This window comes from Macadamia integrifolia, chromosome 4 (genome assembly GCF_013358625.1).
Source record: "Macadamia integrifolia cultivar HAES 741 chromosome 4, SCU_Mint_v3, whole genome shotgun sequence".
In the NCBI taxonomy this organism is placed as follows: domain Eukaryota; kingdom Viridiplantae; phylum Streptophyta; class Magnoliopsida; order Proteales; family Proteaceae; genus Macadamia; species Macadamia integrifolia.
In genome coordinates this window covers 1890046-1906617 of record NC_056560.1, presented here as the reverse complement: position 1 = coordinate 1906617, position 16572 = coordinate 1890046, and the positions used below count along the sequence as shown (strand labels likewise).

Sequence of the window (16572 nt, the reverse complement as noted above, 5' to 3'; positions counted from 1 at the left end):
CTCAACTATCCATAATTTTTGTCTGCAATTAATCCCCCCCTTGTGTGGTTCATAGCAAGTCTCCTTGACTAACTTGACCTGCTCTTAGATTTCATGTTAGACCTGCTTTTCTTAGCCCACAAAGGTTGAAACCTCCGTATAGCCTCTGAAAGAGACAAGTGATCGACTCCATGAGAGAGGTTGGTGTATATTGATAGATGATATTAAATGTGTTAGTAAATAAGTCTAAGAGACTACAACTGTAAACCAACAACGACATTGCTGTATATATATTTTTTGTTTGTGTACAAGTAATAGTTAAACTGTAAACTGTTACTCTTGATAAGGAAACAGAAAGGTATAGTTCCATTAGTTCCCATTTTCTCCTTTTCTCATTTTCTCATTTTCTCATTTTCTGAAGAAGATTACATTATAGGACTATAGCTCAAGGTTCATTGAACAATATTGCATTTTTTTTATATAATTATTTTATAGGTAATTTGTATGTATTAAGGAAAAAATACATAAAAAACATAGAAAGACAGTCGCTATAATCTTTTTTGGGGAGACCAAAAGAAAGGAGAGGTCCCTGAATCAAGCAGGACAAACTCTGAAATACAATTCATGAACTATAAAAAAAAAAACTTTTGTAATGAAAAGATGCTATGGAAGAGTTAAGTAACCCAATTGCGGGAGTGAAGATAATACGGGATATTTTTCATGCGACGAATTTTCTCGCAGAATATTGCATTTGTGCAAATAAACGGATATGCTGGGGAAAAATCCCAATATGCTAGAGTGGGAATTCCTTCCCACTTCTTATACTCCTTCTCTAACGAGATGCGGGTTCTTTACTGAACCAATCCATGTTCCACCCTTTCATTGGTGTGGTTTTCCATTCTGACATTGTGGGAAACCTCGCCTCCAGACGATAGAGCAAGTTAAGGAAAATCCCAATAATGGTCTGCAAATTGCCAATTGAATAAGAAATTTTGCCTTCTCAGCACGGAAGATAATGAACCATGAAAGAGAAAGAAAAAACTTGGGGAGTCTTGGAATTGGAACTTTAGATCACAAAACTAGTTCAGAAAAAACTGCTTATAGAGGAGCTAGTCGGCATTGGATCAATGATCTGAAATTGAACACCAGCGCAATCATCCTATCCCATTTCTGGTGAGATAACATCATCATCACCCTCTATATTCTGTTGAGCTTCATGATGACGCCAAAGAATCAGAGGAAAAAAAATAGATTCAGTCAAAAGAGTAAAGAAATCAAATTAAGGATCAAATAGAGACGGAGATGTTGAAATTCTTACTCGAGCGGGAGTCTATGAGCTCAGCAGTAGAATAAAAAAGGTCCAAGGGAGGTGTCTTTTCTTCCATAAAAGGAGTTATAGCAGTGTTTATCTTGCTTCTCTTGAGTGAGAGGGACGAAGCTCTCCGAACTCGCGGAGATGACGGTGACACTATTACAGACGACGGTGAGAGGGATGAAACCCTCCGATGCAGAGATGAATCCCGCGAAACTAGGAGAAACGCAGCCATGGGTTAACAGTTCGAGTTCGGAAGATCAATGATACCCAATTTTATATATATATGATGATTCAGATGGAAGACGATTGATTGTTCTTTCGTTCGCCACCTCTTCTGGCTCTGCAACTCCAAGTTTCATGTTGGTGCAGTGGGGTTTGGCTCTGCAAAAGAGTACCACTATAGGGACCCTAATCCTTCGTACGTCCCATAAGGAAGATGGGGAAATGGAAAGAGAAATGTATAAGTTCCATTGTTTCCAGAGATTGAGTGGGAGGGGAGGAAATGAAGGGGAAGACACACACAAAATGTCCTATTTCCATTTTTTGTAATACAAAAGTAGAATTTCAGATCAATGCCTGCAATTTTGCTATCATTTTTGTGGGTTCAATCTGAAAAACTCTCCTGTATCGAAGGTATCGGCTGCAGCTATCTGTCTCTCCCCTCTGTTGCAACCATACCATAAAAGACATCTGGTGAGGACTGTCTTTGGGAATTGATTTCTGAATCCAGATTCCAAAACTATGAAAAAGAAACAACTTGAAGAAGGGGATCCAACAAGCCACCTCTAAACGGATTTGCCCAGTCTCATAACCCCAAGTCCCAAGACACCCAAGACCCATGACCTCATCCGACCATCCCATCCATTATGGATGTATCATAAAGTATAAACCCTGATTTTAGGCAACTGTGAAAATGTCATCTCATGTAGCAGTAACAAAAGTCTGAAAAAAATCTCAATATACTAAATACATGGAAGAGACGAAAGAATTAAAGTATGAATATATATATATATATATATTTTAAAGGTTTTAAACATCATCAAACATAGAAGAGACATTACAAAAAATTGAATGAGAAAAATCAATTTTTTACTGATTTATCCCTGAAACGATACAGATAATTGATACAAATCCGTCAAAGATCAAGGGTCGATCTCAATCGACACTGATATAATTGGCCGATACAGTACCAATACCTAAAACCATGCCTCTCTTCCTCTCAATTATCACCATTCAAAAATGCCTATGCCAATGCCTTTGAAGGAATATATACTCAAGAATTAATGTTTGCTCCATCCCGATTTCCAATGGAGTCTCAGACGAACCAGAAGAAGAAGATAAAAACTTGGTCTGAAGGAATGGGGAAGAAGAAGAAGCATTAATGCTCCCAAAGATATCCTTTGCGTACATACCAACTTGCATTTGCATCCCCACTTGTTATTTCCGTGTTATCTGCTATCCCTTTCTAGGAAAAGGTAAAGTTAGTTTATGATAAGAGAGTGTGAGCCAGTGTGGAAGGGGGATAATTTTTTCATTGTAGCTAAGTAGAGAAGAGGTTCGACATTACTTGAAAGGGTAGTTGCACTACACAAAGAGATACAAAGAGATCTAAGGAAACATTTGAGATTTTAACCCAAGTAGTTGAGCAACACAGAGATGTTAGTTGATAGAACTCTTCTTAAACAAGACAATATTGAGATGGGCTTGAATCATACACCTTAGTAGTTTCTTGGGTCCTTTTCCCACTGTGAACTTTTATTCCATTACAATGTCATTATATCATTATCAGTATGAGGCTATGAGGGCATGGGCTGTGGGCACTGAAATGTTAAAAGTCAATGCCCTTGTAGGCACTAAACAAAGCAGGAAGTAGACCCGGTTTTGGTTCTCTCAAATGCCATATATATATGGTTGACTCGTGTTTATCAGGAATTCCAAGCCACAGAAAGTGTTTTGTTGTCGATTACTGATCATCAAGAAGAAACGCAAGGATTTTATGCCAAGCTAGCTTTTCCCCTACAAAAGTTGCAGGGGCAACCAAATAATTCTGTGATCTATTCCTTCAGGTGTCGCTCTCTCTATCTTTAAATTCCTCAGCTTGATCCTCTTGGAATAAGGGAGATGGACAAATCCCCTCTCTCCTTTGTCCCTATGGACGTGTCATTGATTCATCCATCATCCCTCTGAAATTTTTGTTACTTACGGGTCCACCCTGCAACCTGCCATCTCTCTCTCTCTCATATTCCATTTCGATATTAAACAAAGATGTGGAAGGCTTTTTCTTTCTTTCCAACCTCTGCCCTGTTTCTTTCTTCAGGGTTAGGTAACCAACTAATCATCGACATTCTTTGTAGATGTCAGGTCTGAAGCCATGACATCTCTCTTCTTATTCAAGCAATCAAGTAAGAACGAATTTCTTAGGTTTTGTTTAGTTGCAAGGGGAATGCAAATTTTTTTATGTAAAATGGATTTTTTTTCTCCGAAAAAATAACTTTAGATGTTTGATTATAAGAAAAATATATATTTACAGGTGAGAAAAATTTCACTTAAAAATTAAAATTTTCCTTTTTATTTCCCCACCAATATAGGAAGAAAAAAAACCCCTTATTTTTACGATCTCTCTCCCACTCTCGTGGCTCTCACCCTGCTCATGACTCTCAACGATCTCTCTCTTTCTCTCTCATGCGACTCAATTGGGTTTGTTTTGACAAAAAGACTTTGGGTTTGAGCCAGATGGAGCATTATTGACCTGTTGGGTTTGTTTTAACCAAAAGACTTTTGGAATGGATTTTTCAGTAGTTATCACTTATGATATATTACTATTTTCTTTGTGATCATCTTTTATATTATCTTAAATATTTACTTATGCTGCATTCATTTAATATATATATATATATATATATATAGGATGAAATGGTTTATTTTGGTTAGTGATAAAACATAGTATCTGATGACATTTGGATTGATTTGGTACAGACCTTGAATAACTTGATTCATATAACCAATATAAATTTTGAGGAGCTGGGTGGGTTTTGAATTGAAAAGTACTCTCCCCCCCCCCCCTCTCTTTTGAGGAGTTTGGTTGGATTATTAATTTTTTAAAATTTTACATCAGTTTTACATCCAACCAAACAACTATGGTAAATTAATTTTATTTCACTTTTGTTGCAACCAAACAACTCAAAAGGGGAAAAAAAATCGCTTCACTTCACTTCCCATTTCCCTTGCAATCAAACGCCGCCTTAGGAGTTTTTTTTTTTTTACTTGAATATGGGCCAGAAGGTAATTAAGAACATAGACAATAAATTTAATTAACCTCTAAGATACTAATTAATTAAGCTCCCATCTTTGAGTTGCTACAACAATAGCAAATCTAAAATCTTTGCAGATCATTCATTGTTGGTCGATATATACTCTTCTTTCGGTAAATGAATAGATGCACCGTGCACGGTTGGTTGCTCATCTAGTCTTTATTTTATCAATACCAATCAATTCAATCTAGTTGTTCCAAGTCAATAAATTTAGTGAACATAGTCAATGGATTAGATGTGGGTTCGGATGGGCCGACCATATCAGTCCTTGGGCCGCTGCAAATCTCTATCATGATTTCTGTGGAGGAGTGTAGGGCCTAGGGCTGAAACAAGGCTAGACGGGATATGGTTTTTTAAAATCCAAACCCAATCCTAAATCCCTTTAGCTAGGCCTTCTCACCGGGCTAACCCTGATTGGCCTTGCCCTAACCATAGGAAATCAAAAGCCCAACATGAATCATCTACTGAAACTGTGATTTCTTTCACCATGACTTTTGATGCAGAAATCCGCCATCAACTTTGGAGAGAGACATACAGAAAAGGGGGCAGAAGGGGTGCTCTAGATAAGAGGCTCCGATGCCACAAATACATCATTGAAGCAGTGGAGAGAGAGTTTTAGAGAGATTGACCTCTTTTCCCTTTTATAGGGTAGATATAATGAAGTCCTAATTTCCATAAGGATGAAATACCTTATTTGCCATTATAGTTAGGTTTCTGGAGTTGTGAAGAGCCCCTTGGTCTGCGGTTGGATACCATGTGGCCTACACTTATTGGTGAGGTGATATTATGGTGTATCAATGACCATCATGGATATTTCTAAGACACTCTATATGGGCAACCATGTTCTTCCCACATATGATATATAAATCAGTGTTTCCTGCAGATTTTCTTTCTAATATCATGCATTTCTAGACACAATCTCTCCTCCTGAAAACTGTACAGAAAGGCTGAAACGCCTTATTTTTGGATTGAGAACGAGAATAACCACTACATCCTGATGAAGACAACATCGGAAGACTAGGCTTATGGTATGGGAAAAGAAGGCCAAAACAAAAAGACCCATCCTTGTGTCTCTGTTTATAAATTCTAGTATGGAGAAGAATTAAATTTGCATATTCTTTTTCCAGGTAAAGATTCAAAATAACTCTCTTTGGACTATATTAGTTGCAAGACTACAAGAGAGAAAAACTAATATGGCATTTACTATTCCAACACAAACTGGATATATATGGATAACATCCCTCAACAGTAAAGACAGAAAAGGTCACAGACTTCATCTCCCTCCTGGCTGAGGCAAATGGATAAGAATCTAGCTAATTGTATCATAGAAACTTTGGCATGTTTGGGGAAGTCGTCTTGGCATTGATCTGCAAATGAGAGAGAGAGAGAGAGAGAGAGAGAGAGAGAGAGAGAGAGAATTAATTCTCTGTTTGTAAAATAAGTGTCATATTACAATAATGCAGGGATACACTTGTATTAATTCAGGTAAATATGGATTGAGAAGCTCCTCTGTTCACTGCTTTTCCTGCTGCCAAGAAGAGTTGTAATTCTAAACCTTCATTCTGCTTAATGAATTCTTCATCTAACCAAAAAAAGTAAAAAAGAAAAAAAAAGAGAAGTGTTATCGTATGTAACAGAAATAAAAGCATTTAGAGGATGGAAGCAGGAATGCAGGAAATGCATCAAGGAGTAATAGTTTATCGGCTGGAGTGACAGAGGTTTCAACATTTGTGGACAAAGAAAAGAAGGTCTAACATGAAATCTAGGAGCAGGTCAAGTTAGTCAAGGAGACTTGCTATGAACCACACAAGAGTGGGATTACTTGCAGATAAGAATCATGGATAGTTGAGTGATGGGTCATTTCTCACTTGGAGAAGACCCCTTGGACCTTCAATCCCCCCTGGGAGGACATAGGCAAGTCATCCTTGGCTACCAAACTCAGCTCTTATCTTCATGTAAGACCTCTCTTCCTCTCAATTATCACCAATCACCAATGCCTATGCCAATGCTGGGGTTTGGGAGCCTCTATTTATCACCAAAGAGGGTGTGTGAAGATCAGATTCGGATTGCCACATAAAATCAGCTCCCGCATTATCCATAGCTACAATTTATTTGTCTTTTCCTCTTTCTTTGTCATGAGTGAGAGTGAGAGATGTTATGAGTCATTAATGCCCCATGAGGGAATATATTCTCAAGAATAAACAGAGACCAACTTAAGATGTTTCCAGTGAAGTCTCAACACGATCCAGAAGAAGAAGAAGAAGAAGAAGATAAAGCTTGACAGAAGAACGGAAGAAGAAGCAATGCTGCTCTTAAAGATAACCTTTGGTACATAGTACATACCAACTTGCATATGCAATATCCCACTTATTATTTCCCTCTTTCCTTTACCTCTTTCAAGGGCTTGATGCCTTGATGATCAGCTAATGTGGAAAGGGGAGAAAATTTTTGACAAGTTGAAGGAGACGAGGTTTGACATTACTTGAAAGGGAAGTTGCACTTGCACAAAGAGATCTAAGGAAAACATTTGAGATTTTGACCCAAGTTGGGTATCAGAGAGGTTAGTTGATGATAGAGCTTTTATCTTGAACAAGAAATGAGAAATTGAGATGGGCTGAATCATGCACCTTTCTAACCTCTTGGGTCCTCTTCCCACTTCCCATTACCCACTGTTGAGCTCTTTATTCCATGCCAGTATCATTATCAAATGAGGGCATGGGCTGTGAGCACTGAAATGTTAAAAGTCAATGCCTTTGCAAGCACTAGACAAAGCAGAAAGTAGACCTGGGTTTTGGTTCTCTCAAATGCCATATATGGTTGACTTGTTTTTCAGGAATTCCAAGCCACAGAAAGTGTTTTGTTGTCAATTACCGATCATCAAGAAGAAACACAATGGTTTTTATGCGAAGCTTCTTCCCTACAAAAGTTGCAGGAGCAACCAAATAATTCTGTGATCAATTCCTTCAGGTATCACTCTATCTTTGAATCCCTTCGCTTTGGGCAAATCCCTCTTTCTCCTTTGCGCCTATGGACGTGTCTATCGATTCATCTTTCATCTCTCTGAGATTATTGGGACTTGCAGGCCTACCCCTCTCTCTCTCTCTCTCTCTCTCTCACACACACACACACACACACTAACACATCTTTTTCTTCTTAAAAAAGGCTCCCACAAAGATCTATTGCCGATTGGAATCTTTTTTTCAGATGGCTTATAGTTTAGATCAAGACTCTAAATTGGACAGTTTGTAGTAGTGATTATGATTTATCTCAGGATCACTGTTATTTGTCATGCCAATAACCAATTTCAAAAGAATGTCCAATCTCATTGATCTTACAGTCCCTTCAAGTATCTGCTAATAAATAGATTAAAAACGAATTAGGTTTTTTCTGGTCCATCTGATCAATAATTAAATTTTGGATCATCCAGTTGATTCTGGGTCTAGATCTGCAAAGGCCCACGTGGTTTGAGGAATCCCGATTTTGAATGATCTTGCAACCTTATTTGAAATAGCACACGATTCATGTCTGATGATTTTGTTGGTGTATGATGTCTTGTATTTCATCATAGTTTAATCCAGTGAGTACTGGTATAGACCCCGATAGACAAAACGGCAGTCCTATTCTGCCGAGCTCTATAACCCTATTCTCTATTAACAGTGAAGTGCAACCCCAAGTTTACCATCTCTAAGCTAATTTCTTTCTCATCTATTCTTCAAGGAGAAACTATTTCAATTCAGTGTGGGCTCTTACATGGTATTGTTGAAGCAATTGACAACATTGAAGTGGACATAGATAATCTCGAGCTTGCCACTATCCTAAGCAGCAACAATTCGGATTCCAAACTTGAAGTATTTGACGAACATCAAATATCTAGCTACTTTTTTTCTTTCTTGTTCATTCAAGTATGTTCCTAGGGAGACTAACAACTTAGTTGACTCATTAGCCCGGAAAGCCACTTCCCTAGCGTGCAGGATGGATTGGCCCTCTACCACTTCTTGGATTTCTAATCTATGTAAATCATACTCCTTGCACTGGTCACGCATAAATATATAGACCTGTATTTACGAAAAAAAAAAAAAAAAGAATCTCATCTCACTAAGGATATAGGTAATCTTGCCGAACCTCGTAAACTTGCGTGCATTGTTTGTTATTGTTATTTCACTACCTTATACATCACTTTTAGGGTTGCATTTATACATTTCATAAATCAATAAAATTTATCTCTTCAATCGAAGCCGATCCTATGTTTGATTTTTGGTTCTTTGAACCTTGGAAGTCTTTCCTAAGTTTGAACTATGGACATTCTAAGCAGGATTTTCACCTTTCATTGGGGGTCGGAGAAGTCTTTCCCCCCTTCAAATCTAGACTATTTGGTGTAGGACACTATGTTTTTAGGCTTTTTCTCCTTAAATAACTTTTGGGAAAAAAAAAAAAAAAAAAAGGAAACGTATAAGGACTTGTGATCCCCATGCCGAGATACAACAGGTGATAAAATGACCATCTCATCCTTATAAAAAGAAGAAATTTCATTTCTATTGATGCTTCCACTAATGTTTTCATTGATCCTTGTATCCATGTAGAAGCAATGTTGCTTTAGAACCCTCTCCTGAAATTTTGTCGCTGGCCGCTGAGTCTGGGCGTTGCCTGCGCCAGACCGCAGTGTCTTTTTTCCATATTTTTTATTTGCAAGGAAAGAAAACCAGCCCCACGCCTACCATTGGTTGTTTACTTCTTCCCTTTATTTGTTTTGTCCGTGAGATTTAGTAGCGATCCAATAGACTCACCCAAAACCAGAGACGCGGGCATGGCGAATCCCACAGTGAAGGCTTTGATCTCTGTCATGGTATCTCTATTCCTTGTTTCGGCGACTTTTGCGAGTTCAGATGCTCCTTTCATCGTCGCTCACAAGAAGGTTACTCTCAACAGGCTTAAATCCGGCGCTGAAAGAATCTCCGTCTCGATCGACCTCTATAACCAAGGATCTGCGTAGGTTTTCCACCATCTTCCTTTTAACTTTCCTTCAATTGATCTCTTTGTAAAATCTCCAATCTTTTAGATCTGATGGATGTATATGCATGTCAATCTCTTGAATTCTACTTTGACCTTTTGATTTTCACTCTTAAGTAATGGATTGTGCCATCGCTGGATCATTGGAGTATCTGAACTCTTTTGTAGATCAAAATTCTCTTTTGAGGATATGTTTGCGTTTCTCATGTGGTTTTCGTGTTAGTTTGTTGCAATTTTGATAGTTCCTCCCTGCATAGCGCATCGGAATTTAATTGTGCCCGTTCTGTATCTGACTATCTGTTAATATGTTTTTTCTATATAAGTTTATGTTTGTTTTGCATGGTTCTATTTCCTCTTTGCTGTTCGTTGGTAATTTTTATTTGTTAATGTTGGTCGGCATTTCTTTTGCGTTTCAAACCATGGCAAAGGCCTGGAGAGGGATCTGTATGGTCTGTTTTTCAAATACAAAACGACTTTGCATGGACAGCAGTGTTCCCGCAGTCCCTATAATTGATTCTTCAATTGTTCATTCACACTGTAATGCAGCAACCTGAGTTTAATTGCTTTAGGCCACTTTTCTAATTTTTCCATGGGAATTTGGTTCTTGAATGTGTATTGCTGTCTCCAATGAAGAACATTTATAAGTTAAAGCTATGTCCTCTGCGGTGAATTAGATAGTCATTTGGATTAGCCATACTTTCTAGCCAAGATTTTGGTTTTTGGATTCTAGGATGCCTACTTCATGTTGATGCTTGAGACAATTTAGCCTGGTCTGACTAGATTTCTTCATTCTCTCTTTGGATTTTCTGCCACTTCTTTTTTCTTTTCTTTTTTTTGGGTTTGGGGGTGGGGTGGGGGTGGGGGGTTGCTTGCACATCGTCTAAAAATAAGACATTGAGACACTCTAAAGATGGCCAGATAGGAGATTGAGTACAGGTTTTGGAAAACCTGAACTATAACTGACCGAAACCAACTGCAGCAGGCCTGACCTAACTGGCTGGGGTGAGGCCAGGAGATCGATCAGGTCAAGCAGGTTGGAGATAGTGGGAAAACTCAGAAGGGTGAAAAAATAGAGGAAAAACTTGAAATATAGGATTTTGGGGCCGATTTATTCGATTCCTGAAATGTTTGCATGGTACCGAATTTTTGAAGTCCAGATTTTTTGGCCAATTGTTCATTTCTCAAATTATTTGTGGCCTCTCTAAAAGTCACAAAATTTTCCCCCACTTTTTCAATTTGATTCCAGTCTGATTTTTTTTTCCAGATTAGTTGCAAATTTTCTAACTAGGTCCTGAATGCTTTTCTTTCATTGTTTTTCTGACAAAAGCCAGTTTACATAAATTAGATATGGCTAGTTGATAGGCTGTATACTACAAGTCAATTGATGCCAATTTCTGGTATGTATTTTAGTCACATGTGCTGCTTGATATTAAGCTAAACTCGTCTAGATAAAATTGAAATTTGAGCATTGAATTTGTGTTGGCAAATTTCTTAGATATTCTCAATTGGATGTCATCTACTTGTATTTCATTGCCTTCCTTACAATTCTAGGAATGAATGAAACTAAAAGCTCATTAACATCTTGAAGTTGGGGTTTTTTGATTTATTTGCATTCTGATCTTTGAATTTATGCTTGATGGTACATTTCAGTTCAGCTTATGTTTGAAAACATGAAAAGGTTTTGCAATGGTTTCTGTGTCAGGCGGGTAGCTTTTTAAATATCTATGTCTTCCTCCTTAGTTATAGTACTCCAGATAATTTGGTTATTAGGGCTTTGCAATAGCCAATTAAGGAATGGTTTTGCGGCTGAGTGGCTTAGGAGATTCCCTTGAGGGTGTCACAGTGTCATTTCCAGACCTGCACCAACAGAGCCAGCTGAGACCGCCTGAATTAAACTGAAACTGAACTGACTGTTTATTAAGCTGTCCAGTTTTGGTTTTAGGATATATTGTTTTTTGATTAATCGGTTGGTCTCGGGCCAACCCAATTAACCCGATAGACTTACTGATTAGTACAAAATGTACAAACCCACCCAAAACCTGACCTATTAAGACCAATTAAGGACCATCAATTGAGGAATAACTAACCTGTCCTAATACCCTTTGCCAAAATATAGACAAAAAATGGCTTATAATCTGAATGATCCAAAGGAAATATAAAGATATGGACTCTTCTCCTTGGTGTGTCACATGTGCCTCTCTAATCTGAATCAGTCAAACAATCTTTCCATCCATTGTTTCTTTTCTAGGGAAGTCTAGCTACAATGTGTCAATACTTTTCTTCCTTTTGGTTGTTGTGTATTAGCTGTTATTATCTCCTTTTAGAAATCGATATTCACATTAGAAAGAGCAGGTTGTTTAACATTGCATCAGTGAAATTAAGACTTTTCTTGTGTCAAAAAGACATCACTTCGTAAAATTTCAAATATTTCATGTCAAACGCTTCAACATATACTTCCAATAGACTATTTCTTTAAATTTCAACAGCATTGCATTTTCTTAATGTATAATTCTTCCCCATCCCCCTCGAAATGTTTATTAGTTTTTGTGCCAAATGCAGATAACCACCCCCCCTCTTCCCCATTTTTAATTCTCACAGGACTGCGTATGATGTAAGTCTAGCTGATGATAGTTGGGCCCAAGATATCTTTGACCTGGTCAGCGGTAACACTTCCAAGACATGGGAAAGGATTGATGTGTGAGTTCTATGGACCTTTTATCACTACTTCTGCCCCAACCTTCCTAGTTTCCTACTTTCTTTCCCTTCTCATGGTTTTTGCCCCATGTCACTGGCAGTGGTTCTCTTGTGTCTCATTCCTTTGCTCTGGAATCTCAAGTGAAAACTGTGTTCTATGGTGCACCTGCTGTCATCAAATTCCGGGTTCCTACTAAGGCAGCACTACAGGTTTGACTTTTCTATAGGATTAATCAAGCTTACTTAAACTTGACTCTGAAAAGATTCAAATTGTCTGATGACTGTGCTACATCATCTATAGGAGGCTTATTCAACCCCAGTGCCACCTTTAGAAATCCTTGCAGACAGACCACCAGAAAAGAAGTTTGAATGGGTAAGGTTGTGAAGTTAAAATATTTCAGTTCAACTTCTAGATGCATTCTTTGTATTGACTGAGTATTTCCATGTTCTTGCATGAAATCATTTTTGGATGTGGTCAACCTACTCAGGCAAAGGTGAGTGAGACTTTCAATGCTTGATTGTTGTTATTTGGACTAAAAGATTAAGTGATGGATATTTTCCCTTATAGAGAAAAAAAGTTGCATCAGGCTATGTTTGCCATAAAACAATGCTGTACAATTGTCATGCTTTTTGGGCTGATAGGGACGTGGAGCCACATTTTATGGGTCTCGTTGAGAGCTTCTGAATAAATAATTGACTGCTAAAAATTTTAGCAGTCTCTGTTTGGACCTTTTTTTCCATTAAAAAGAAAGACTTCCAAATGACGAGTATGGCCAGGATCATATACTCCGTTTAATTTTGGGTCGAAGTCTCTGACCAGTTATCATAATGTATTGACACTGTACAGCAGAAATGAGTATGGTTTCATCATGTCCTTAAATCATGAAAAAGGAATCTTATATTTTGAATTAGACTGTGGCTGTTCTTACTTTTCAATCTCAATTGCAGAGGTTGTTGGCAAAATATGGATCGTTAGTGTCGGTGATCTCCATTGTGGTTTTGTTTGTATACCTCGTTGCCACCCCTTCAAAATCCAGTGGTGCAAAGGGAAGCAAGAAGAGGCGTTGAGCATCTAAGATGAGAAGCCGGCTTCATGATTTCGTCTCCTGTTGAAATATTTGGAGACGAAAGAATGCCCCCCATGACCTCAGTCAAGCTTTTCTAGTGATGAGGACATACTGTTCAAACTTGTAGTAATTATTAAAACCTGATTTTTTTTGTAGTTTTGCCTACGGGCATCTCTTTTTTCTACAGGAGATTCAGTATCGGCCATGAAAGATTACTTGAATCTGAGTTGAGTTATCTTTCTTGCTTTCTATCGCCATTGATGAATTTCTGCTATTTTCAGTTTTTTTTTTTGGTAAATGCTATTATCAGTTAAAAGACTGGATTAGTGAGAAGGATTAACTGCAGGAAGAGTTATTGTGTTCTGATGATCATGGGATGGGGATCCCAAAATCACACTAAAATCTATGCCGGTGTTTCTCTTAGTTATGGTTAAAGTCTTCTCTTGGTTATGGTAACATAGTCATCTCTCTCTCATGAAATGACTTTGTTATCTCCCTTTCTGCAAAATCATTTCATTGGACTTTATTGGTGTGTTCTTCCTTGCCACTTGTTTGGAGAATCCGAGAATCCCCTACTTTAAAATTAAAGAACAAGTAAATTTGACTATAAATATCCTGCCCAATGATGTTCTCAGGTTAGACTAATAACTGGCCATTATGGATTTGGGTTTAAAAACATGGGTAATTTACAGCGCCACCCCTTGAAGAATGCCAATATTAGAGGGACACCTCCTCTCTTTCACCAAATTAGACTCGGACCCCTTGCCGTCAGTCATCGTTACAAAATATATAAAAAATGCTGACATCAGCAATTCAAAATTTTCTTAAATACCATTTTGCCCTTAAAATAGGGAAATACCAAAATTGCCCTTCATGGTTGTATTCTCAAAATCGATTGAAGATCCCTTTCGCCACCGCCGCCTCTGCTCCATGTCCGCCGCGTAATTCAAAAACTCATGAGGACTCTCATTCCTCCTCACCACCTCGTTTTAAACCCTAAAATTAACTCTGCATCTCTTCACCACCTCGATTCTTCGTCCTCCTCCCGACCTTTCCTCTTTTCTGTCCTCCATGGGTTGTGGAGGTTCGAAACTTGAAGGCGACGACGATACAGCTCCTCGAGGACTTCACCCCTTCCGCCGTAGAATCGATGAGATTAGGTAGTGAAGGAGCAGTCGCACCTTAACGAAGGACCCCGGTGCCCTCTCTTCCAAACATCTTCTCCATGATGAAAGCGAAGAAGGTCATCACCAAGATCAGACCACGGACGCCACCTACTGCGAGATCCGAAAAAGCGTGTCCTTCTCCACCGCCGCCGCCGTCGCAGCCGCCTCTGCTCCATATCCACCGCCGACAGATCCGGCCTAAATGCTTTGACGATTATACAGAAGCAGTGCGATGCGCGATGGGACAAGAAACAACGGCTCATCGAGAATTTTGCAGCGGTTCAGGCACCGACAATAACGACGCAATAAGGCTTTCTTTTTCTCTTTTTTTAAATCCTCTTTTTGGTCAGCGGTTCAGGTCCGGCAATAAAGTTTTATTTTTTGTTTTTTAAATCCTCTCTTCTTCTTCTCTAGCTCTTCTTCTTCTTCAGGTTAGCAGGACGGTAGCAGCTGTGAGCCGTGTTCTTTTTTTAGGAAGTTTGAAGATTTTGGAGCCCGAGGCTTCAGAAGAATCACAATAGGGTAGGGAAGAGAGGAGTCCTGCCGCCGCCTTTGCTCCATATCCGCCACCGACAGATCCGGCCTCATCGATCCAAATACCGGCGATGGAGATCCGACGGAGAAGATAATCGAAGGTTGCGTTTTTTCTCCTTTTTTTTCCTTCAATCTGTTCGGAATCTGCAGTCTGTGGTGGTCTTGGTTGGAAATCCGGCAAATTATGGCTGAGATTTGTGGTTCTCTGTATTTGAAAGCTTCACTGTAATGTAAAAATATGAGTTTTTCAATAACAAGGGTATAATGGTCATTTTAAGTCGACACTTAACAGTGACTGACGATAAGGGGTCCGAGTCCAATTTGGTGAAAGAGAGGGGGTGTCCTTCTAATATTGGCATTCTTCAGGGGGTGGCGCTGTAAATTACCCTAAAAACATGGAATCAGGATTTGGATTAGTCGTGGCTAATTTAACCTGATCTAAATTGGATCTAAATTGGCCCTAAAATCGTCTAGCTCAACCCATGCCTCCCAGACATGGTATGGCCAATCTGATCTGATTTAATCCCTGTTATGACTTATGGACACCGGCAAGGTTTTAAGACTCCGAATTTAACGTATTCAATTCCAAAGCTCCTTTTCACGATGAACCTGAGAACAAATTAATAAATGCCCTGCCCTACATTTCAATGGCGGCAATGTTAAGACATAGAATGAGCTAGTTGATCCATTCCACATTTAGGCTCCATTGAAGCCCAAAAGTGCAAACCTAAAACATAGTTTGAAACTCGATTCAATCCTGATCTGGCCTAAGATAATAATCTGGAAGCAACGATTTGATACCTCACCGTTTGTCAAACAACTTGTATTGACTTAGGTGAGCAAAAGGTAAGAACCTGCAGGTTTGTGGAGCAATTAATAGCAATGAAACATATTCGCAAATAGCCAACTGCAGATCCCTTTGTTGTGAATCAATTATAATCATAATGATAAAAATAAGGGAAAAGATAGAGGCCCAAAGGCCCCCAACTGCATACCCTTTTTAAATTGGTCCGATCAAAATGATTCCCACTGTCATAATCAACTACACATTCTACCAGTATATATAATTCCTCCAGCCTAGTCTCATGGATTATTTACAACCCTCAAATAAGGGGAAAAGAAGTTCTCATACACACGGATGCAAAATATCACAAGCATAAACAGTGAAGAAAGAAGGAATCATTAAGCTGGCAAAGCAAAGCTCTGTTGATTCCACTGTTGAGGATCTACCACCAGGCATGGATCCGATTTCTCGAAGTCGGCGACCTACAATTATTAAGTGAAAAAATGTAGCTTCAGTTTGAGAACCTTGAACACCCACCAAGAAAATGAAAAAAATGAAATAACTCGTTACCTTTTCATTACAGCTAGGGCAATAGTGATATTTATGCCAGAGGCAGTCCATTGAAGGGCAGAGGAAGCAGACACCGAGCATAAATGGCATCATGCAACCCACAACAGCTGCCAGACTGGGTTTTGATCTGTGCATTATCACATCC

The 16572-nt window shown here is 38.8% G+C and overlaps 2 protein-coding genes and 1 long non-coding RNA gene across 3 annotated transcripts in view; 1 reads left to right on the top strand and 2 right to left on the bottom strand.

The window, feature by feature from the left end:
* Positions 1 to 1009: 1009 nt before the first annotated feature.
* LOC122075456 lies at positions 1010 to 2122 on the bottom strand. Its single transcript, XR_006139262.1, has 2 exons — positions 1298 to 2122; positions 1010 to 1191 (listed from the first exon to the last, which is right to left on the bottom strand). It is a non-coding gene; the product is annotated as an uncharacterized LOC122075456 (long non-coding RNA).
* A 7051-nt stretch (positions 2123 to 9173) lies between these two features.
* LOC122075465 (translocon-associated protein subunit beta) lies at positions 9174 to 13630 on the top strand. Its single transcript, XM_042640500.1, has 6 exons — positions 9174 to 9591; positions 12211 to 12309; positions 12408 to 12516; positions 12608 to 12679; positions 12795 to 12800; positions 13255 to 13630. Exons 1-6 carry the CDS (start codon positions 9410 to 9412, stop codon positions 13372 to 13374), a joined length of 588 nt encoding a protein of 195 aa, XP_042496434.1. The 5' UTR covers positions 9174 to 9409; the 3' UTR covers positions 13375 to 13630.
* A 2361-nt stretch (positions 13631 to 15991) lies between these two features.
* LOC122075223 (GSH-induced LITAF domain protein) overlaps positions 15992 to 16572 on the bottom strand; it is a 3477-nt gene continuing 2896 nt past the window's right edge. The window contains exons 2-3 of the mRNA XM_042640178.1: positions 16428 to 16554; positions 15992 to 16339 (exon numbers count right to left, since the gene is read on the bottom strand). Coding sequence (XP_042496112.1) covers positions 16256 to 16339; positions 16428 to 16554 — 211 coding nt within the window. The 3' untranslated portion in view covers positions 15992 to 16255. The remainder of the gene's footprint in view (positions 16340 to 16427; positions 16555 to 16572) is intronic.

Coding starts and splice junctions, on each gene's coding strand:
- LOC122075465 (XM_042640500.1), top strand. CDS start 9,410: ATGGCGAATCCCACAGTGAAGGCTTTGATCTCTGTCATGGTATCTCTA. Junction 9,592..12,210: donor CTCTATAACCAAGGATCTGC/GTAGGTTTTCCA, acceptor TAATTCTCACAG/GACTGCGTATGATGTAAGTC. Junction 12,310..12,407: donor ACATGGGAAAGGATTGATGT/GTGAGTTCTATG, acceptor TGTCACTGGCAG/TGGTTCTCTTGTGTCTCATT.